This window comes from Mrakia frigida (genome assembly GCF_051309035.1).
Source record: "Mrakia frigida strain ATCC 22029 unplaced genomic scaffold BDY24scaffold_15, whole genome shotgun sequence".
NCBI lineage: Eukaryota > Fungi > Basidiomycota > Tremellomycetes > Cystofilobasidiales > Mrakiaceae > Mrakia > Mrakia frigida.
In genome coordinates this window covers 453,033-472,331 of record NW_027481266.1, presented here as the reverse complement: position 1 = coordinate 472,331, position 19,299 = coordinate 453,033, and the positions used below count along the sequence as shown (strand labels likewise).

Here is a 19,299-nt window from a genome sequence, read left to right as displayed (position 1 = left end):
CTTCGTCTCTCCCGAGAGAGGGGTCTCCTTCATTCGTTGAATCGTTTTCTTCTTTCCTCTCCTGCCCTTTTCTTCTTCAAACCGCCCCGCTCGCTCGCTCCCCTTCCTTTGCCATCCAACGCCAACGAACCTCCGGATCGATCTCCAAAGGAACCAGTCCAAGGTAAGCTCACGTCCGCGTCAGAATCTGCTCTCGGGGAGATGAAACGTGGTGGCTGAGGAGGGAGGGAAGGAAGGAGGAGAGCTCAGACCAGCTTTGTGCGAGAGTTCCTTTGCTCCGCTCGAAGGGAGCCCTCCTTCCTTTTCCCATCCATCCTTTCGGATGGTTAGCTGGGAAGCTGTTCGAGAAGGGAACTATAGATGGTGCAGCAGATGGTGCTGAGATCGTTGAGCTCACACAAGGAGGAGAGGGAGCAGGAGGGCTAAATGAGGTCGTTGACCGAGGGATTTGATGGGCAGAGGGAAGGACGACGAACGAGGATGAGCTGGCGCTTCTACAGCCTCAGGGGCTTCGGTAGAGCATGGGAGAGGGCTTGGAGGTGGTAGATGGCAGTCTGAAGATACGAGAGATGTCGTTTTGGATGAGCTCGAGCTGTTGAGCTTCGACTTTTGATGATCTCCTCCTTCGATCCGGTCTCTTTCTTTGATAGGACGCTGACCTTTTCCTCCCTTATCCCTTCCACCCCTCAGATCCACCTTCAAGCCGCCGCATCTCTTTACTTCGTTCTGACTCGGTCGAGCTCCTAGGGTCCCCTCTATCAGTTCAGAAGAGCTCGAGATTCCTCTGTGAGTCTGAGCTCGTTCTTCCTTTCCCTTTTTCTTCTGTCGTCTTCGTTCGTTCTCTTGGGGAAGGACGAGCCTTCTTGCCACGTCGAGCAACGCTAGCCTGGACTTGAAGGACGCTCGGAGGACTCTTTGGCCAGGGTCTGAGTCTATCTCGAGTTTAGCTCTGCTACTGGTCGAGGCAGGGAGAGAACCGTCGCGTGCGAGCTCATTTCCAGGGCTTCCCCTCCATCCTCTTTCCCTCTTGTGAGCTGACCTTGCGTCCCTTCTCTCACAGAATCTCGACATAGTAGATTCCATACGCACGGCAACCTACTTTGCTTGATCGTTCACAAAGTTCGTTCAATCCTTTTTTGGCTTTCCTCCTTTGCCGAGGCTGACCTCTTCTCTCGTTTCCTTCAGATGTCGGACCATCGCTACCAAGGCCCTCCTTTCCCTCGCATCCCGTCTCCTCCCCCTCTTCCTTCTCAAGGCCTCCAAGCATCATACGACTACACATATCCTCGTTCAGTAACCGATCCTTACGCGCAAAGCTACCCTCACCCTCACCCCTCCTCTGCTCAAGCTCTCCCTCCGCCTCCCTCCCTTCATCACACCCACCACCACCCAGCGCCATCTCCTCATCAAGCCCTACCTCCTCCTCCCAGTCATCCCCATTACGTCTACGCTCAGCACCCTCTCCTCGCATACCCGACGGGTCTCGCTTCCTCCTCCCAGCAGCAACTTCCTCCTCAACCGCACGCGTCGTCGTCGGCTTCGATCTCGGTACCTTCGAATGGACCTCCTCCTCCTCCTTCCTCAAGGTCCTACTACCAGCCTTATCCCTCTTACGAGCAATCTCAAGTCCCACACTCAGTCCATCATCAACCCTCTCCAGATCACTACCACCAGCAACAGCAGCAGCAGCAACACTACCACGACCACGAACTGGATCAGCACCTCCCTCGTCCTCGCCAAAACTCCTCCCATCAACTCGAACTCCCACCTCTCGGAGGTATCCAGCTTCCAGCTCTTCGAGTCTCAGCTTCCCCAGAGGTCAAGCAGTGCCGAGAACGACTTCCCAGCTTGACCTCTCTCGGGGAGGTCGTCGCCCCTTCGTACGCAGGAGGAGGAATGCCCGTCGGAGGACCTTCGTCAGGATTCGGTGGGAACATCGAGGATCGATTCGCTGGACGGCCTGTTCCTCCGAAAGCTTCCAAGTCGAGGAAGCTTGCGAGAGTTCAGTACCAGGAGGCCGGGGAGGGAGACGACGGGTCGTCGAGAGGAGGAGAGGAGGACGATGACGATCTGGATCCTATGACGGGGAAGAAGCGGAAGAGGCAGAGAGCTGGACCTGGAGGAGATAGTTTGACGTGCCATCAGGTGAGTAGGATCCTTTTTCGTACAGCTGGGAAGCCGGACTCTGACCTTTCGTGTCTTTCCCTTCAGTGTCGAGGTTACTACGAAACGGGACTTCGATGCTCGATGAACAAGCTCTCTGCGAAGGGGAAGGTCTGGAAGCAGTGTATCCTGGTGTACTGTGATCGAGACGTGATGTACAGGTTCGTTTCGTCGTCGATTTTGTCTTCGAGCTCTGATCCGAACTGAACCGACCGTCCCGTCTCTTTCCTTTTTTCTCAGGTACGGAGTCGACCCCGAAGCCATCCGAAACGGTCTGCCACCTTCAGAGGAAGACGTTCGAATCGGACACCACTCGAGTGAAGCTCGATACAAGTGGACGTGCCCGAGTTGCGAGAACATCTGTCAGGTGAGTCGTCCTTGTTTCGAAGTCTCCTCGAAGCCTCGACTGATCCCTCCTCTCCTCGCTTCCAGTGCTCGATCTGCCGCAAAAAGAACGGACTCGAACCCGTGGGCAACCTGTCGATCAAGACCAAGAACAGTGGGAAACGTACAGCTGCTGACTTGCTCAAGAATGGACCCGGAAAGGTTCGCCATCTGTCTCCTCGTTCTCGACGCGTCTCGATCTCTCACTGACGGTTCTTCTCGTCGGTTTGCGTTCCTTCAGGGCAACAAGAAGTTCGGATCTGAACGAGGAGGAACTCCTATCGCCGAAGATCTCTCCCATCTCTCAGTCGAAGAACGAACGAAGTACCTCAAGGAGCGAGAGAGGAAGATCAAGCTCATCGCCGTTGCGCAGGATAGGCTCGAAAAGCTGAAGACGGACGTCGAGGCTGTTACGATCGAGGATGTGGGAGTTCGGTTCGAGGAAGGGAGGGAGGCTTGGGAGGTGGAAGGTGACGAGGGAGTTGCTGGAAGGGTTGAGTTGAGGGAGTTTTTCTGGAGAGTGAGTCGCGTCTTCTCCTTTCTTTCCTCCTTGAGCTTCAGAGCTGATTATCTTCTGTGTTTCTTCACCTTATCAGTTCCGAAATTTCGTGCCACTACCGTACGTCTCCGATCTCTTCTTCGTCGAATCTTCACCGTCGACCGTCAGACCAACCTCGTTCTTTCACCCTTCGCAGAGACAAAGTCTTTCCGACTCTCGACAACTTCGACAAGCCCATCGCCGAGTCTACAGCCAAGAAAATGGCCGTAATGATGATCGATTGCCTCTACTCTCAAATCCTCAAAGGGTCTCCTCCCGTTGGAGAAACTCCAGAAGCCATCGCTGAGGAGTTGGCAGTTCAGAAGAGGATTGAAGTCGTGAGTCGGCGCTGCTTCGCTTCAAATCACCTCTTGTCGATGATTCTGACTCTCTTCGCTCATACGTTTCTTCCAGATCCTCGCCGACGTCAAAGCTGCTCTCAAACCCACCACCTCAGCTCACCACCTTCGAAAAACCCTTCACGCTCTCCTCGTCGCCCTCGAGCACGCCGAACAACCCACGGAGTTCCTTTCTCCTTCACCTCGAGCTTCCATGGAAGGATCCATCGCTCCAACAGAACAGGACGACATCGTCGAGGACAAGATCGAAACGGAGAAGGAGGTCGAGGAAGCTCCCGTCGCGTCGTCGTCGAAGCTGGAGGAACCCGTCATGGAGGAAGTCGTCGAAGAAGCCATCGTTCATCCAGCACCATCGACACCAGGAGGAACCGATCTCACCCTTCCTACTACGAACTCCCTTCTCATCTTACTCTCGCATCGGGTCCTGATGTCGCCGGACGTGAGGTTCGACATGGAGGAAGGGTTGGCGGAACGAGCGGAGATGATCAAGCTTCAAGGGAGGGAGGTGAGGGCTTTCGTCGAGGGACGAGGGAAGAAGAGATTGAAGCTGGAGGCTGAGATGGCTGTAGCTCTGGGAGCAGCAGCAAAGGGTGAGAAGCTAGCAGAGGTTCGTTCGCCGTTTCCTCTTACCTCCCTCCTCTCCGCGTCGTGTCCCCTCAGTCTGACCTTCCTTCTCTTTTCTGTTCCCTTCCGCTCAGATCGACGACCTCCCTCGAGAGGACTACCTTGAACACCTTCGACTCGTCACCTCCCAACGTCTCGCTCTCCATGGCGTCGCAGGCCGTTCAGCAGCCGTCCTCGGAGTCGACGCAGAGGATCGAATCTACGTCTCTCTCGCTCCAGATTGGGAAGGAAGGAAGCCTACGGGATGGGGAGTCGGGATCCACGTCTTCGGAAAGGGATTCGACTCGGTCTGGCCTTCGTCGTCGAATGGGAAGGATACTGGAACCCTCGTCTCCTCGACGAACGCCTCGTTAGAACCGAGTCCACCCTCTCCGCCGAAGGAGAGTCAACCCAAGAAGGACGAACACTTCTCCCTCAGTCCAGCCTCAACGGTCGAAGCTGCTACCTCCTCCGAACCTACCTCCTCCCAGTGGCACCACTTCCCAACCCATCAGTCCATTCGACACCTGGCCGACGTCGTCGCCTTCCAAGCTCTCAACCTCGCCTTCGAGAGAGGAGATCTCATCCTCACCGTCCATCTTCCAACCTCGACCTCTCCTTCGCAAAGAGTCTACCCGGAAGACGCGTGGTATCATTCGTCGACGAACCTGGGAGAGTTTGCCGAGGAGGGGAAGGTGAAGGAGTTGTTGACGAGGATGAACGAGGTTGCGGATCTGTTGGAGGTTTCGGTTCTGGAGGATGAGGAGGAGGCCAAGTTGATCAGGCTGGAGGAGAGTTGCAAGGCTAAGGAGAAGGCGAAGGAGGTCGAGGAGCCTTTGGGGAAGAGGAGGAGGAAGAGCAAGCCTTAGGTTTCTTTCGCTTCTAGTTTGTCTATTTCCTTTTAACACTTTTTTTTTTTTACTCTAATGTTCCCCTTCAGCTCTTCGCTCTTTCATCTTTTCTCGATATCGCTGTCGTCGCTAGAGAAGATCTGTGCAAGGAAAGACGCGTCGCGTCGAGAATCTACTGCGTGGGTCGGAAGGAGAACGCGTTCGAGCTCACCTCTTTCCTTCCTTCCCTTCAACGCTCAGCATGCCTCCTCGACGTCCCTGCAAACGCCAGCGTCGGGAATCGTGGGAGTCCGCTTTCGACAACAAGGAGGCTCGAGAGGAAGCTCGTCTCGAGTGGATCGAGGAGCAGAAGAAGAAGGAGAAGGATCCGGGAGAGTACACGGATCGACGAGGAATCCCATCAGCTCCTCCTTCGACTCTCTCCCTCGCCTTCACCTCCATCGCTTCCTCCTCGCCCTCCATCGTCAACTCAACAAGAGGTCCCGTCCCTTCCCTCATCACCCTCGCAGCCAAGAAGGTCTCCCTCAGCTTCGAGGACTACCATCCGGATTGGTTTCGAGAAGGTCGCCTTCCTGAGGATTCGATCAAGGAGCTGCTTCGTGCGTTGGCGAGATCGGATCAGGGCTGGAAGGTGGATATAGGGAACTGGGTCAGGCTAGGAATGGAGTTTGGGTCGATGGCGATGGATAGGTTACCAGAGATCAAGGAGGAAATGCTGTCAGCCAGTGAGTTCTGAGAGGTTGAGCTCTCGTTTCCTTCCCTCTCTCCCTCCTTTACTTTCCTGACCTCGTTGTTTCTCTTCAGGACCCAGCTTCTTCAATCCCAATCCACCTCCACAAGCTACCGAACTCATCAATACCCCCTATCATCGACATCTTCCTCTCGAACTCCTCGAACTCACCTCTTCGCTCAGCACTCAACCAGCAACCTCGCCTCTCCTTCATCTCGTTCAGCCGTTGCTTCGAAAGTCGCCGATGAACATCCTCACATCGCTCTCTCTCGCTGGATCAGGATTCGTCGATGAGCAGGCCAGCTGCTTGAGAGGCTTGAAGTTTTTGATATCCTTGGATCTGTCGAGGTGGGTACTTTTTCTAAAGCTTGAAGAAGAGAGGCGACGAGCGAGGCGAGAGCTGATCGTCTTCCCTCCTCCGCTTCTTTCAGGACGAGAGCTACCGACGCAGCCGTCAAGACTCTAGCTTCTGCTCTTTATATTCCACCAGACTCGGGTGGTGAGAGGCGAGGTCTCTGGCAGTTGAAGGCCTGGACCTTCAGAGCTTGCGGGGGGATCACGGATCGAGCAGCGACGTCTCTTCGGGATTTCCCTTTTCTCACCTACGTCGGTGAGCATTTATGTTTCCTTCCCTTCAACCGATCCAAAGAGTTTACTCTAACCTCGATCTCACGACGCGTTTTATCCCCGTTCAGACGTCAGAGAAACCTCATCAACTCTCCCAACCTTCCCGCTCCTCCTCTCGAACCTGTCGCTCAAGTCCCCGCTCGCTCCTTCCTCGACCTGGACACCCCTCGACCCACCACCCACCTCCATACACGAATATCTCTACCCCCCAACCGTCAATCGAACTCCTCTCACTCTCTTCATCCATCACCCAACGCGTTCAGGACTCGCTCCTCCTCCTCGTCTCCCGTCTCGCTCGACCACCGCTCAAACCACCTTCGTCTCAGCTCCCTTCACAAGATCGCTCCCCAGCAGCTCCTTCGACAAGTCGGAGCCACCGCAGGTGAGGAGGGAACCAGTTCGTCGAGCACCGGCGACGGAAGAGGCGATCGTGCGAAGGAAGAAGGGTTCGAAGACGGGAGCGACGGACCTCCTCGCGTCTATCCTGGCTTCCGTCTCTTCTTCTAAACCACCCGTCATCCCGCCTGCGAGGAAGTCGAATCCCTCCACCTTATCATCCTCATCCCCGAACAAGTACTCTACCAACCCCTTCGGATCAAGTTCCCCAGCCAAACCTCCTCCCAAACCCAAACCCAAACCCTCCCGACCCGTTCGAGCTCGCTCTTCCTCCTCCGACATCGAGATCATCGACCCCCCACCACCCCCTCCTCCTCTCAAACCCCGACCTGGTCCTTCCAACCCTTTCGCACCTAAAACGAAACAGCCGACCTCGTCGACGAGTCGAGGAATCGGAGGAGGCGCGACGAGCTTCAATCTCGGACGGGGAGGGACGAAGGCTTCGACGAGCAAGGTTGTAGGAGGTGCAACGAAGGCTGTTGTGAAGGGAGCAGTAGGAGGATCGGGAGGGTTCTTGCCTAGGCCGAAGGAGAGGAAGGCGATTGGGGAGGGAGGGAGAGCTCTTCCTTCCTCGAGCAGTTTCTTCTTCAAGAAGTTCTCGCAGTGACAGATTATCTAGTATTCGTAGTTTGTGAGGAGGAGAGATAGATAACTGAAATGCTAGAGAAACCGCGCTCCAAGATGCTGATAGAAATGTCCGAGTTGAGAAAAAGAAAAAACGAAGGACAAAAGGAGAAGACGCGTCGGCGCGTTCTCCTCACTTCGACAACAGCCTCATCGCGCCCTCGAGGCTCTCTGGATCCTCCGCCAACCTGCGACGTCGTTCGTTGACCTGGGGTTTTGGGTAGCGATGCTTGGGTTGAGAGTAGGAATCGATGACGTCCTGTTGGGTGATGCGAGAGGAGGGAAGGGTGGATGCTGGCGGTGGAGGAGGGACTTTGGTGAGAGAGGTTTCACGGAGGTAGTAGAGGACCTGGAAAGGAAAGAAGAAGAGGGAAGAGGGACGTGAGTGAGAGCGGGAGGATGAGGGCGGGAAGGAGGAAGAAACGACGAGAAGAAGGACGCGTCGAAGAGAGTAGAAACGGACCATTTCGCCCTGGAAAGAGGGAAGGAAGAAGAACATGGTCAGTCGAGAAATCCGAGAATCGGAGTGCTTCGACGCAGGGACTCACCCAGATCCACGTAGCGGCACCAGGAAGGAAATGCAGACCGTCCTGCATCTCGTTGCTCAGGGACGAGACGAGCCTCCCCCAGTCGAAGAGCTCGACGCCGGTTTCGAGGGAGATGGAGTGCATGGTTTGAGCCTGATGGGCGGAAGAATGGAGGGCGATTCAGGCTACGGACGACGAGAGACAGTCAGAGGGCTGGACCAACCTGCTGAAACTTCCTGATCGGAGAGAAAACGTGATTCGCAGACTTCGCGCCAATGTGAGGCGTTTGGAGGATGATCTGAGGGAAAGAAGTGCTCGAGTCAGCAAAGGGACCAACAAAAAAAATTAGGTAGACAATATGCTCACCTTGCTGGTAGGAAAAGTCCTCCTTAGCAGCCCCAGAACCTCGACGATCCTCCCTCGAGTAAAAGCGATCTCAACGTCGTCCAGAGGTCGTCCTTCGTACCTGGTGTCTCCAGAGTCTCGAGCGAGGTTGGCGAGGAGTACGAGGTCCCAAGACAAGCTGACGAGAACGAAGAAGGGAGAGTGAGCGAGGCGAAGAAGAACGAGAGAGAGGGAAGTTGAAACGAACCTCTCGAAAATGATAAGATCCGGAACTCGACCGTTCAAGCCCTTCGGATCGTTCCAGGAAGGCAAGAAAACGTTGGCGAGCTTCTCTTCAAAGGGTTGAGGTTCGCTCTGGTTATCGAAGAATCCCACCTGGAAAAGAGAGAAGAAACAGGGAGGGACGCGTGAGAACGGACGCGTCGGAAACGAAACCGCAGCGAGGAAGGGACGAACCACGGGCGACTCAATCATTCCCTGGTGAAAGAGGTTGACCCTGAGGGATGAAAGGAATGGGTCAGCTTCTCGTGGTTGAAGGAAGAGAGGGAGAACCTGCTCACATCTTGAGATCGACGACCGGAACGTCGACGACTCCGGCTTGGTTGATGTCCTTCCACTTCGAGCCCTGCTCGTCTTGGAAGGGAACAAACTGCCTCTGAATGTCCCCAGGAGCGATGTGTTTCGTGAAGAACATCACGTTGTTCCTCATCAACGAATCTCCGATCCCGAGGATCCTGTGAAGACGCAAAGGGAGGAGAGGAAGCAAGTTAGTGAACGCGTCTCGAGGAGGAGAAGGAGATCGTAACGAGCCACCAGGCCGATCAAATGAGAGGCAAACATACGTCTTGTTCACACCCCAATCACTCCAACCCTCTGGAATCACACCTCTCTCGTGAGCAATCTTGAGTTCCTCGAGCAGCGACGGGTCCTCCTCCTCGAACTCGATGTCGCTTTCCTCCGACCCATCTCGATCCCTCCTCTCCAGCCTGCCCTCTCCAGAGTTAATAGCCGTAAGGGAAGGGACGGTCTTCCACCTGACTCGATCGTACCATCCCCAGGGCTCGTTGACGTCTGCTTCTGGAGGAAGAATCGGACGGTTGAGGATGAAGCCGGGCAAGTTGAAAGGGTTGGGAGAGGTGGATGGGGAGGACGAGGAAGGGAAGAGAGGTAGGAGAGAGGAGGTAGGGATGCTGCGAGAGAAAGAAAGTGTAGTTTGGCGTCAGCGGGAGGGCTTGAGGAGATCATGGGGAAGAGGGCGTTGGGTCGAAGGTCGAGGGAAGGCAAACAAGGGAGGGCTGAGAGGAAGGGGGGAGACGGAGTCGAGCTCACAGAACTTGTCCTGCCACGACTCCAACGACGAAAGTAGCAGCTAAGGCGAGACCTCCTCCTAGTTTTGTGTGTACGCTAGGCAGCCACGATGACCTGGGTCCTGATCCTGATGAGCGACGACGAGATTGAGGGTGGGAGGAAGAGGAGGAGGAGGAGGGCGTGGGAAGGAGGTCGTACTCTTCAGCTTCCTCCGCTGAGGAAAGGAGGGGAACCGAAGTCATGAAAGTTTTAGGAATGGAGTGTAGGGTATGGTGGTAGTTGAGGGTGCGAAGAAAAGTGAGTCGACCCTTTGAAGGGGAGCTGAGGGTTAGGAGTCAAACGAAGAGGGAAGGGATGTCGAGCTCGACCTTTCACTTTGGATCGGAAGGTCACCTTCAACGTTGTCCTCCTTCCTTCCTCAACTTCAGCTTCTTTATGCTCTTAGGACCTCGGATCCTCTCAAAAACACTCCGAACGCCCACATCAATCCTATCTCAACTCGCGAAAAGCATGTCCTCATCCTCAGCAGCTGCACACACTCCTTCAGCCCTCGGTGCTCCTCCTCCTTCCCCTCTCCCTTCTTCCTCCTCAACTCCGACCACTACAGCCTCAGTCTCAGCTCTGACGGGTCCCTCGTCGACAGATAAAGGTCCTCTACGAATGCAGATCATCATCCGAAAAGATCTAGATGTGAGTGTGTCTTCGTCGCTCCGAGCAAAACGACAAGAGAAGGAAACGTCGAGCTGACCTTCAAACGAAGTTCTCCCCTTCCCTCTCGAACGAAGTGGCCTGTAGGACCTCTGATGGCTCAAGCTTCGCATGCTGCGACAGCCGTGCTTCACTTCTATCGAGAAGAAGAGTCGGTGAAGGAGTATCTGGAAGATCTGCAGGGAATGCGAAAGGTGAGCTCGAATCATCTTCTTTCTTCAGCCCTCGATCCGTCCTCTTCCTTTCCTCGCTTGGTGACCTTCGCTGACTTCGTGACATCTTATCGTTCTTGCAGCTCGTTTATCAAGTCCGTAGCCAGCTCTCTTGATCTCCATAGAGCATTCTCGACAAAGCTGACATCTCAGTGGATCTATCTCAACAGACCCCAACTCTCGACTCGCTCACTGCCATCTCCTCCTACCTCTCGTCAACAACACCGCCGATCAAGCACTATCTCGTCAGTAAAGATACCTTTTTCTCTCTCGGAACCGGCTCATGAAGTTGTCTTTGCTGATCATTTTGCTTCGCGTCTCCTTCTCTCGTCTGCAGTGGACTGAACAACCCGAAAACATCCCGACAGCCCTCGCTATCATCCCGAATCGGTCGAAGGGAGCTGAAGGGAAGCATGTGGGGAAGGTTTTGAAGAAGGGAGAGTGCGAGTTTTGGTGAAGAGAAGGTGGTTCGCACGGGATGAGAAGACGTCGAGGGGCGACGACGCGTCTCGTTCGTTCGATTCATTCAGGTTCGTCTCCCTCGTCCTGTGCCTGTACTTTCTTTCGATGCGAGGGAAAGAGTGGGCTGATAGTGAATATATTGTTATCTCGTCATCTTTCCCTTCCTTTGGGATCTACAGTCACGGCGAGCAAGGGCAACGCTCGACCATGGAAGAGGAGGTCGTGTTTCTTTGCCGACTCCTCGTGGGACGAGGTACAGAGATTGATGAGGTTTTCGACCTCGTCAGAGAAAGAACGGGAATGATTCGATGGGCGCAAAGTCTAAGTAAAGTAAAGGTTCGACCTCAGCAGCAGTGGCCGTACACAGTCTCCTCCCCTCCTCTTCCCCTTTCCTCAGTCTCAGCCTCAGCTTCAGCAAGCCCTATTCTTCTGTTTTAAAAGAGGAGTCCTGTGCGAGACCTGCTCGCACAGGTACAGCACCCGTCCTCACTCTGCAAATATTCCGCTCCTCGCGTCTCCATCTCTTTTCGAGTGTGAACTGAAGAGAATCAAAAGCATCCCCCAGATCTCGTCCAACATGAAGTCGTTATTCATATCGATCGAGAAGCTAGAACGTATCTGAAGCAAAAACAAACCCAAAGAGACTCTCCTCCGCCACACGCTAAACAATCTCCTCCGCGTCGCGTCCCAACACCTCGACCGCGTCGTCGACTCTCAGACGGCGAGCTTGTTCGTCGAAGCTTCCAGTCCAGTCCTACGAAATGATACAAGGAAAATTAGTCTCCTAGTCTCTGATGAAAGGAGAGGCGAAGGTCGGAGACTTACAATCCATCCCCGCTCAGCTTGTCGTCCTTCCTCTCGTCCTTCGCTCGTTGAACCTCAGCGGAGACCATGTCCTCCTCGTCAGCGGTGTGGTAGTTTTCCGAGGAGTCGTCACTCTGCGAGGCGTCCAACAAGCAAAGGATCAGCTTCGAGAACAACCCGAAGAAACGAAAGGGAAAGGACGACGAACCTGTTCAGCCTTCTCCTGCTCCAACAACGAGTTCTGTCTCGAACGTGTGACACCGGCTTGAGCGAATCGTCCAGAAGCAGCAACTTTCTGTGATATTCGAAGTCGGATTGCGAGAAGAGAGGGGTCAGTTTGGGAAAGGAGGAGAGAGAAGAGAGAGAGGCGACGAACGCGGAACGCCGACTTCCAGCGGGCACGAGGAGAGAAGTTTTCTCGTAGTCCTTCTCCGATGTCGTTATCGTCGGCTTCGAGTTGGAGCCACTGTAGACGAAGGGTGTGGGAGAGGAGGTCAGTCCTAAATCAGGAAAGAACGAGACGACCGAACGAGGCCAAACGACGAAAAACAAACTGAGTGTTTCGCAGCTTCATCCGCCGTAGGTCGTTTGGAAGGATCCGTCTGTAGCAGCAGCTTGATGAACTCCTTGGACTCCGCACTGGGCTTCTTCCAATAGCGCTCGTGGAACTCGATCCTTCCTCGAATCGTCTCGTTCATCAACTCGTTCGGATCGTCAGATCTGAACGGCGAGTAACCGCACAGCAAGACGTAGGTGATGATTCTGGAGAGTAATAGGAGTCAGTAAGCGGTCGAGAAGGAACTCAGGAGTCTTTCAAACTCACCCGAGAGACCTGGGGAGGAGAAAGGGGAGGTCAGGACGCGTCTTTTCGCAGGGTCGAGAGGAAAAAGACGCGACTTACCACAGGTCGACTGGTTTCCCATGACCGACGTTGGTTAGAATCTCAGGAGCAGCGTATCCTATCGATCCAGCAGCCTGGAGAAGAGAGAAGAGAAAGAGGATCAGCGGAGGTTTGAAGAGACCAACGCGTCGACGAACAGATGAGAAGGATGGGCTCACGGCGGTGATAACTTCGTCTGGGGTGTCGAGATGTTTGGCACTGATGAAATCGACAAAAAGAGTCAGGAGTCAGCTTCAGCCCTGTAGGAGCTGTATACTCGAAGAGCAAGAGCGAGGTGACTGCTCACATCCCGAAGTCTGCTAGAACGAGCTTCGAGTTCTCATCTTTAGAATGGTAGAGGATGTTCTCAGGCTTGAGATCTCGATGAACGATGTTTTGACTATGCAGATACGACACGGCAGAAAGGACCGAGCTGGAAAGGAGAGGAGAGAACAGGTCAGGTCAGTTTCTCCATCTTTTCCGACCGAGGAAAGGAGAGGAAGAAGGGACGAACCGAACGACAGCTTGAGCATCTTTTTCGCTGAACTTCCCTTTGGCTGTTATCCGTGTGAACAGCTCTCCACCGACGGCGAGCTCGAAGGAGAGGTAGTACTTGTCGCGAGCTGAAGGTAACGGCAGGGAGAAGCGAGCGACAGGAAGATCAGTTGAAGCTCAAACGGTCGACGGAAAGAACGACTGACATTCGAACCACTCCCAGAACTTGACCTGGATGTTATAGGAGCGTATATCAGTATCAATCACGTCAAGAGCTTACCTCGCGAGCTCGGTCTCCTCTCCTCTCCCCTCCTCCTTCCAGAATTGGACTCACGATATTCGGATGGTTGAGATCTTTGAGAACCTCCATCTCTCCCATCACATCCTGCTCCTTTCCCTTCACAGCCTTCTTGGGAATAACCTGAGTACAAGTGGGGAACGAAGGGGAGGAAGAAGTCAGTTGAAGCTCGCAGCTCTCGTCCTTCCTTCTCCCTCCTCCTCTCCCACTCACCTTCATAGCGACATCTCGTTCTGGTGAGCCAGGAGGTGGAGCAGCCTTCCAAGTGCATCGTATCACCTTCCCGAAGGTTCCTTTCCCGAGTTCCTAGAAGAGAAAAAGGAAAGAAAGGAAGGAGATCAGCTCGAGCTGTTCGGTGGTGCAAGAGCGAGCTCGCCCTTTCCTTTTATTCTCCTTTCAAGGGCTACAATGAAAGGAGTGGAGAAGAAACTCACATCTCCAAACTTGTAGTTCTTCTTCTTACTGTAGGATGCAGGCTGAGAGGAGAAGAGTAGGGGAGGGAAGGAGAGAACGAGCCGATTAGCCTCCATTCATGTTGATCACTCGTCTCCTCTCCTTCCCTCACCACGCCTCCCTCCAGCGAGATCGAAGGAAGGAAGTGAGCTCACCTGTGGTAGTAGAGCGTCTCGAAATCCCATGGATGTGCTGGTAGTGCTGCTGAAGAGTGAATCAGAGAAAGAAGGAAGAAGGAATGGAGGAGTTGATGGAAGTTAGGAGTCGAGGTGAAGCTTGAGGTCGTCCTCCCTTCTGGCCGGGCCAGGAGTTTTTCCTTCTTCTGTTCTGCAGCTGGAAGGATGCATCTTGCTCAGGAAAACTCTCCAGTACTCGGATGAAGAATCCTCCTAGGTATCTCGACTAAAAATACCGATTGGAAGGCAGATTATCCTGAGTCTCGGCCATCTCTCAGGCTCGACGCGTTCCAGAGGTTCCCTCTCACTGCCTTCTCTCCGTACTGATAGAGCAGCTTGTGAATCTTCCAGTAGAATTTCTGGTAGACGATCACAGTTGATGAAGGTCAGTTTCGGTAGTAGGAAGATGCGAGACGAAACGAGACGAGACGAAGAAAGGGAAAGAGACGCGTCGAGTCGGATGAACCTGACACGTTTTCGAACAGTAGACAGCACGGGAGCATCCAGAGCCTGAGGAAGGAAGCCGAAGTAAGAAAGGGAACAAGAGGGCGAAGATCCGAAAGCTGAGACTCACACTTCGACGTCTGGTGAACGCTCGAATCGCTTTTTGCATCCGTTGCACTCCCTCGTCTTCGCTGCCAACTGTTGATCAAAGCCAAAAACGATGGGAGTCAGAGACGTTTTCGGTCGTTCCAAGGATGAGAGGAAGAGCTGTAGGAACGAAACAAATATTCGAGCTCGTTGTGGTCGGAGGCAGAACGAACAAAATGGCGGAGTCACTTGAGTTGAGGAAGTTCAGGTCGACCTCAGCCGCCACCTCTCCCTTTTCTGCTTTTCATCTCAGTTCAAAAGACATGTGTCCGAATCCAAAGGAGTCTCCTTCTTCACATTACGATGTTAGCTCGGCTGCATCTTCTTCAGGGACCACAGTCGACGAGGAAGGAGGAAAGGAAGGGATCGTCGAGCTCACCAACTCCTCCTTCCCTCTCCCCGATTCCGAACTCCCTTTGTTCCATGGTATATCGTTCGCTTCTCCTGTAAGCTGATCTTCTCCAACTCACGTCTTCACCCCTTGGATCATAATCTGACTTGGAATGTATTCCTATCTTCCTTGAAACGTCCAGAAAGCCGTCCTCAACGACGACGTCCTTCGTTTGGTCCTCGAGACCTCCTTCCCTTCCCTCGACGATGCTCCTCAACCCAACGTCCTTCGGTCCCAGGTCTATCCTCTTCTCATCAGCTGCTCTCTAGTTTCTAAGGCGTTCAACGTGAGTCAAATAGAGTGTCGAAGAATGGAGGGAGCTTGCATGAAGCGTGTTCTGACCTTCCTCCGTCTCGCTCGTACCTCGACAGCGCGTCGCCACCCCCATCCTCTACCAGCACGTCGACCTCGGCCTAGTCGACAAAAGCAGAACCACCGATGAGGCCAGCGTCAACCGATACCTTCGGAGCAGACGAAGACTTCGTTCCCTCGTCGAAGCTATCGAATCCAACCCCACCCTCCCTTCCCTCGTTCGCTCAGTCCACCACATCATCGAACGCACCTCTCCTCAAGCTCCTCCCGTCTACCAAGACATCTCAACATCCATTCATCTCCCCCGATTGGAGCACCTTCGTCTCGAAGTTCGATTCCCAAACCTCTCCTTCCCCTCAGCTTGGGCTCACGCTCCAAATCTTCAAACCCTCGTCCTCGTCATCGCGTCGTCGGACACCCTCTTCTCCTCTACATCTGCGAAGGTCTTCGTCCTCCCAACCACTCTGCAAACCCTCGTAATTGATTTCCGCCCCGCATCCACGTCGTCGTCGTCGTCGTCAAACGTGGCACACCGGTCTTTCCTTCTTCTTCAACAACTCGACCCCAACCCTCTCCCCAAGCTCATTTCCCTCTCCATCTTCAACGGAACCAGCCAGCACCGGAACGAGGAGACGGCCAGCTTCATTCGACGCAAGGCGGTGAACCTACGATCGCTGCTCGTCCGACTCCGACCGTTCGAGGAGGCAGAAACATCCCACACCCTGCGAATCCAACGACTCAACTTCGCTTGCCCATTCCTCCATACCTACGGAACCACCCTCTCCATCGTCCCTCTCCTCGAATGGCAGGACGTTAGAGATTCGATCACCACGATCTGCTTCCCAGCTGGGTTCTTCCTCCCGGAAAACCTCAAGGCGATCACGTCGCGTTCGAGGAGGAGAGACGTTCGACGCGTCTTGCCGTCGCTCAGGACGGTGAAGGTTGCTAGAGACTCGAGGGTTGGGAAGGAGGAGTGGGATAAGGCTAAGGGGGATAGTGAGGGGGTGTTCGAGCTGGAGATGGTGGATTCAAACGAGTTGGAGGGGATGGGAAGGATTGAGGAGCTGCCGAAGAGTTTGGAGGTTGCTGGACGTCAGGCGAACGGAGGGTGGGGAGTCTATCAGTGAGGGTGAGTGTATTCACTTTTGCCTGTTCTCTTTTTGAGATCCGATGAGGCTGACCGCGTTCTCCTTCCTTCTTCGTCAGGTCTTCCGAGTCAACGCGTCGACTTTTTTTCCGTTCGAGTTCGTCTCTTCCGTCGCTTCTGTTTCTTTCTCTTCTTGCTGGTTTTTGTAGCTTACATATCACGACTTAATGCCCTTTTCTTTCCTTTACATCGATCCCTCGCTCGAAAGTGCGAAACGAAGCGAAGGCTCGACGCGCCTACCTCCTCGACCTCTCCTGACGTCGCCTTTCGGGCCTCGCCAGAACGAGAGCGATCGGGAAGCGAAAGAAACATAAAACGGGCAACCCAAACAAAACGCAAAAACCGAAAACGAAACAACGAAACCAAACCAAAAACTGAGCGAAGCGACCTCCTCCCTCTCTCCCTCCCTCAAACCGCTCAGTCCTCACCTCCTATACATAGCCGGAACCGGGTTCGCCTTGATCACCGTGGCCTTCCTCTCCTCGATGATCTTCAGTCTCTCCCTCTCCTGTTCAATTCCCAAAAACAAAGAACCAAAAACGCGTCAGTTGAGACTCTCTCCCTCCTCCCCCAACCCAAACCAACTCGACTCGATTGAACTCACCAGCCTCTCCCCCTCCTCCCTCCTCCTAACCACCTCCTTCTCAGCTTCCTTGATCCTACACTCCTCCTCCCACCTCCCCCTCTCCATCATCCTCTTTTCCAACCCTCCAAACAACCCTCCTCCCACTTGCTCCAACTCTGCCTGCTTCTTCTTCCTCTCCATCTCCTCTTTCCTCAAAGCCTCCGTCCGTGCCAAACGCAGAGCAGCGCGTTTAGCTTCGAGAGCATGGGAGTGCTCGAACGAGGGGATGAAACCTGGTTCGTGCGGCAAAGGAACGGGGGAGGGGAGAGCGATGGGTCGAGTGGTGGTGGTGTGGAGGTTGAAGGGTTTGGGGAGGGTTGGGTGGGAGGTTGAGGAGGATAGAGAAAGAGTTGAGCGGAAGGTTGAGTTGGAGAGGTTGGAGGAGCTGGAGAGACGACGGGTTGAGGTTGAGGAGGCGAGGGTTCGGGTTGAAGAGGAGGGGTTGATGGGGTTGGGGTTGGAGACTGTTCGAGATTTGATGGTGGTCTTGTCCTTCTTGGAAGGGATGATAGTAGGAGGACCGAGAGGCAAGGCGGGTGGGAGGTTGGAAGATCGGATGGCTGTTTGTTGGAGGGGTCGACGAGACGAGGAGGATGAGGACGCGACGGTCGTTCCTGTTCGAGACGAAGGACGAGAGGATGGTGGGAGAGCGGAAGGTTTGGGGACGTGAGGCGCAGTGGCAGTGGTAGATCTTGGTCGAGGAGGAGTGGGAGGGTGGATGATTGACTTGGGAGGAATGGGGAGGGAGGAGAGGGTTGCTGGGGTCGAGCTGAAGGAAGAAGAAAGGAGACGAGGTCAGCGGAGGAGGAAAGAAAAGTAGGACGGGAGGAACTCACCTCGTGAACGATCCAGGGACATGATCATCAACAGCTGGCTCAAGCGCGGCTTCGACTGGTGCAGGCACGATAACGACGGGAGCGGCGGGCTGAAGATGAAAGGAAACAAACGAGAAATCAGTCCAGCTCGTCTGACGTCGAAGAGGAGATGGGGAAGAGCTCACCTTCTTCGCCTGCTGAGCACCCATGATGTATCTTGTGAAGAAGTCCCGAACACTGCTGACGGGAGTCGAGGGAGCGACGACGGCGGTCAAGTTTGAGGAGGCCTCGGCGAGGTTAACGGACGACGGGAGGGAGGTCGAAGGGACGAGGGAGCTCAGAGCGCTCAGAGGAAGCTTCTTGGGCGAGATGGGAGATTTGTGACGTCGGGAAGGTTTCTAGAAATGCAAAGGAGGATTGCGATAAGCCAACGAGCTTCGAAAGAGGAGAAGCAAGGCTCGACAACGACTCACCTCAACTCGACCAGCCATCGTCGCTCCTCCCTCCTTCTTCCTCTCCCTCTCCGTCCTTGGCCTCGCAACATGTCTCGGAGGAGACGCCGGTGGACTATCTGCGAGATCCGTGAGTCCAACAGGTCCGACGTACGAGTCTCGTTTCCTTCTTTCGTAGAAATCGTCCTTTGCAGGTTGACGAGCAAGGTGGGAGTAGGAAGTCGTTGTAGAGGAGGAGGAGGAAGATATGCTTCGGTTGAGAGAGTTGGAGGACTTGGCGAGGGAGGTGGAGTGGGAGAAGGAGATGTGAGGTTGACGGATGGTGGGAGGTGGACGGTGGGCGGAGAGGTCAAAGGAGAGAGGGAGGTTGGTGCTTGGGTGGTTTCGAGATCGAGAAGAGGATGAGGTGGTGGAGGGTTCGGTACTATGAACATGGCTCGACGTGGTGGTGGTGGTGGTAGTCCTTGATCTAGAAGACGAGGAGGAGGAAGGATCCCTTTGACTCGTTGAGCTCTCCTCCCTCCTCCTCCTCCCTTCCTTCTCTTGAAGCTCGCCCTCCTCCTCCCTCTCGACCTCCACCAACCTCGAAACTGGCTCCACATCCATCTGGCTCCTCCACCGAAGTACATCCGACGTGGTAGCAGCGTCTTGTTGCTCTTCGACGGTAGGAGGTGAGGGAGCTCGAGAGGAGGAAGCGAGAGGCTGGTTGTTGATGGTTCGAGAGGAGGAGGATGGAGGGTTGGAGGACGACGAGGATGGCTCTCTCGAGCGTCGGGACGATTCTCCTGTAGACTGAGGAGGTTTGAGAGGTGCTGATGGTTCTGGTGAAGGAGTAGTAGAGAGTTGATCCGAGATGTTTGTTGATTGAACTTCCAGACTCGTTGACGCTCGACTCCTCTTTCCTTCCCTCTCCTCCCTCTCCTTCCCTTTCGAGGACCCTCTCTTCCTCGACCTGTCCACCTCCACCTCCCTATCGACTCTCCTCTGGTTAAGTACCGGCTCGTGGAAGAAGTTGCCCGTAAG

General features: G+C 54.5%; 8 protein-coding genes across 8 annotated transcripts; 4 read left to right on the top strand and 4 right to left on the bottom strand.

Annotated features, from left to right (window-relative positions):
• Positions 1–66: 66 nt before the first annotated feature.
• BDY24DRAFT_389004 (uncharacterized protein) lies at positions 67–1,756 on the bottom strand. Its single transcript, XM_076640470.1, has 4 exons — positions 1,186–1,756; positions 1,061–1,119; positions 691–786; positions 67–163 (listed from the first exon to the last, which is right to left on the bottom strand). The coding sequence occupies exons 1-4, from the start codon at positions 1,469–1,471 to the stop codon at positions 77–79; spliced, it is 528 nt and encodes a 175-aa protein (XP_076496758.1). The 5' UTR covers positions 1,472–1,756; the 3' UTR covers positions 67–76.
• On the top strand, positions 1,600–5,043 carry BDY24DRAFT_389003 (uncharacterized protein). Its single transcript, XM_076640469.1, has 9 exons — positions 1,600–2,145; positions 2,212–2,324; positions 2,404–2,530; positions 2,596–2,709; positions 2,789–3,067; positions 3,144–3,166; positions 3,243–3,423; positions 3,500–4,051; positions 4,143–5,043. The coding sequence occupies exons 1-9, from the start codon at positions 1,897–1,899 to the stop codon at positions 4,914–4,916; spliced, it is 2,412 nt and encodes an 803-aa protein (XP_076496757.1). The 5' UTR covers positions 1,600–1,896; the 3' UTR covers positions 4,917–5,043.
• A 94-nt stretch (positions 5,044–5,137) lies between these two features.
• BDY24DRAFT_389001 (uncharacterized protein) lies at positions 5,138–7,290 on the top strand (the record flags this gene model as incomplete). Its single annotated transcript, XM_076640468.1, has 4 exons — positions 5,138–5,623; positions 5,703–5,976; positions 6,060–6,238; positions 6,324–7,290. Coding segments are annotated over 4 exons (1,874 nt in total), but the record flags the coding sequence as incomplete, so codon positions are not given.
• On the bottom strand, positions 7,247–9,785 carry BDY24DRAFT_388999 (uncharacterized protein). The gene is made up of 10 exons (XM_076640467.1): positions 9,477–9,785; positions 8,990–9,337; positions 8,708–8,881; positions 8,604–8,643; positions 8,395–8,522; positions 8,169–8,325; positions 8,026–8,100; positions 7,824–7,955; positions 7,739–7,747; positions 7,247–7,624 (listed from the first exon to the last, which is right to left on the bottom strand). Exons 1-10 carry the CDS (start codon positions 9,695–9,697, stop codon positions 7,409–7,411), a joined length of 1,500 nt encoding a protein of 499 aa, XP_076496755.1. The 5' UTR covers positions 9,698–9,785; the 3' UTR covers positions 7,247–7,408.
• A 180-nt stretch (positions 9,786–9,965) lies between these two features.
• Positions 9,966–10,832, top strand: BDY24DRAFT_370260 (peptidyl-tRNA hydrolase II domain-containing protein; the record flags this gene model as incomplete). The annotated part of the gene is made up of 5 exons (XM_076638100.1): positions 9,966–10,145; positions 10,241–10,357; positions 10,459–10,470; positions 10,546–10,620; positions 10,713–10,832. 5 exons carry the CDS (start codon positions 9,966–9,968, stop codon positions 10,830–10,832), a joined length of 504 nt encoding a protein of 167 aa, XP_076496754.1.
• A 565-nt stretch (positions 10,833–11,397) lies between these two features.
• Positions 11,398–14,088, bottom strand: BDY24DRAFT_59146 (serine/threonine-protein kinase). The gene is made up of 14 exons (XM_076645008.1): positions 13,923–14,088; positions 13,749–13,790; positions 13,528–13,620; positions 13,351–13,437; positions 13,223–13,247; positions 13,036–13,144; positions 12,829–12,954; positions 12,701–12,740; positions 12,543–12,616; positions 12,465–12,473; positions 12,196–12,403; positions 12,018–12,107; positions 11,663–11,936; positions 11,398–11,591 (listed from the first exon to the last, which is right to left on the bottom strand). The coding sequence occupies exons 1-13, from the start codon at positions 13,950–13,952 to the stop codon at positions 11,802–11,804; spliced, it is 1,068 nt and encodes a 355-aa protein (XP_076496753.1). The 5' UTR covers positions 13,953–14,088; the 3' UTR covers positions 11,398–11,591; positions 11,663–11,801.
• A 652-nt stretch (positions 14,089–14,740) lies between these two features.
• Positions 14,741–16,566, top strand: BDY24DRAFT_441380 (uncharacterized protein). Its single transcript, XM_076644604.1, has 4 exons — positions 14,741–14,980; positions 15,068–15,211; positions 15,297–16,366; positions 16,444–16,566. The coding sequence occupies exons 1-3, from the start codon at positions 14,798–14,800 to the stop codon at positions 16,362–16,364; spliced, it is 1,395 nt and encodes a 464-aa protein (XP_076496752.1). The 5' UTR covers positions 14,741–14,797; the 3' UTR covers positions 16,365–16,366; positions 16,444–16,566.
• Positions 16,458–18,788, bottom strand: BDY24DRAFT_388988 (uncharacterized protein). The gene is made up of 6 exons (XM_076640466.1): positions 18,298–18,788; positions 18,010–18,222; positions 17,846–17,934; positions 17,033–17,778; positions 16,593–16,927; positions 16,458–16,481 (listed from the first exon to the last, which is right to left on the bottom strand). Exons 1-5 carry the CDS (start codon positions 18,313–18,315, stop codon positions 16,809–16,811), a joined length of 1,185 nt encoding a protein of 394 aa, XP_076496751.1. The 5' UTR covers positions 18,316–18,788; the 3' UTR covers positions 16,458–16,481; positions 16,593–16,808.
• Between the last annotated feature and the right edge of the window lie 511 nt (positions 18,789–19,299).

Bases quoted from the DNA above. Each gene is read 5' to 3' on its own strand.
- BDY24DRAFT_441380 (XM_076644604.1), top strand. From the start codon at position 14,798: ATGTGTCCGAATCCAAAGGAGTCTCCTTCTTCACATTACGATGTTAGC. The intron at 14,981-15,067 runs GTAAGCTGATCT...TGAAACGTCCAG, and splicing joins GTATATCGTTCGCTTCTCCT to AAAGCCGTCCTCAACGACGA. The intron at 15,212-15,296 runs GTGAGTCAAATA...GTACCTCGACAG, and splicing joins TAGTTTCTAAGGCGTTCAAC to CGCGTCGCCACCCCCATCCT.
- BDY24DRAFT_388988 (XM_076640466.1), bottom strand. The intron at 17,935-18,009 runs GTGAGCTCTTCC...TTTCATCTTCAG, and splicing joins GTGCTCAGCAGGCGAAGAAG to CCCGCCGCTCCCGTCGTTAT. The intron at 16,928-17,032 runs CTGAGAAGGAGG...GTCTCAACTGAC, and splicing joins GGAGTGTAGGATCAAGGAAG to GCGTTTTTGGTTCTTTGTTT.
- BDY24DRAFT_389004 (XM_076640470.1), bottom strand. From the start codon at position 1,471: ATGCGAGGAGAGGGTGCTGAGCGTAGACGTAATGGGGATGACTGGGAG. The intron at 1,120-1,185 runs CTGAAGGAAACG...GATTGAACGAAC, and splicing joins TGGTAGCGATGGTCCGACAT to TTTGTGAACGATCAAGCAAA. The intron at 787-1,060 runs CTGTGAGAGAAG...GCTCAGACTCAC, and splicing joins GAATCTACTATGTCGAGATT to AGAGGAATCTCGAGCTCTTC.
- BDY24DRAFT_59146 (XM_076645008.1), bottom strand. From the start codon at position 13,952: ATGGGATTTCGAGACGCTCTACTACCACAG. The intron at 13,621-13,748 runs GTGAGTTTCTTC...TTTCTCTTCTAG, and splicing joins AGAACTACAAGTTTGGAGAT to GAACTCGGGAAAGGAACCTT. The intron at 12,108-12,195 runs GTTTGTTTTTCG...CTTCGTCTACAG, and splicing joins ATGAAGCTGCGAAACACTCA to TGGCTCCAACTCGAAGCCGA.
- BDY24DRAFT_388999 (XM_076640467.1), bottom strand. From the start codon at position 9,697: ATGACTTCGGTTCCCCTCCTTTCCTCAGCGGAGGAAGCTGAAGAGTAC. The intron at 8,326-8,394 runs GTTCGTTTCAAC...CGTTCTCGTCAG, and splicing joins GATCTTATCATTTTCGAGAG to CTTGTCTTGGGACCTCGTAC. The intron at 8,101-8,168 runs GTGAGCATATTG...TCTTTCCCTCAG, and splicing joins GGACTTTTCCTACCAGCAAG to ATCATCCTCCAAACGCCTCA.
- BDY24DRAFT_389003 (XM_076640469.1), top strand. From the start codon at position 1,897: ATGCCCGTCGGAGGACCTTCGTCAGGATTCGGTGGGAACATCGAGGAT. The intron at 2,325-2,403 runs GTTCGTTTCGTC...CTTTTTTCTCAG, and splicing joins GATCGAGACGTGATGTACAG to GTACGGAGTCGACCCCGAAG. The intron at 2,710-2,788 runs GTTCGCCATCTG...GCGTTCCTTCAG, and splicing joins TCAAGAATGGACCCGGAAAG to GGCAACAAGAAGTTCGGATC.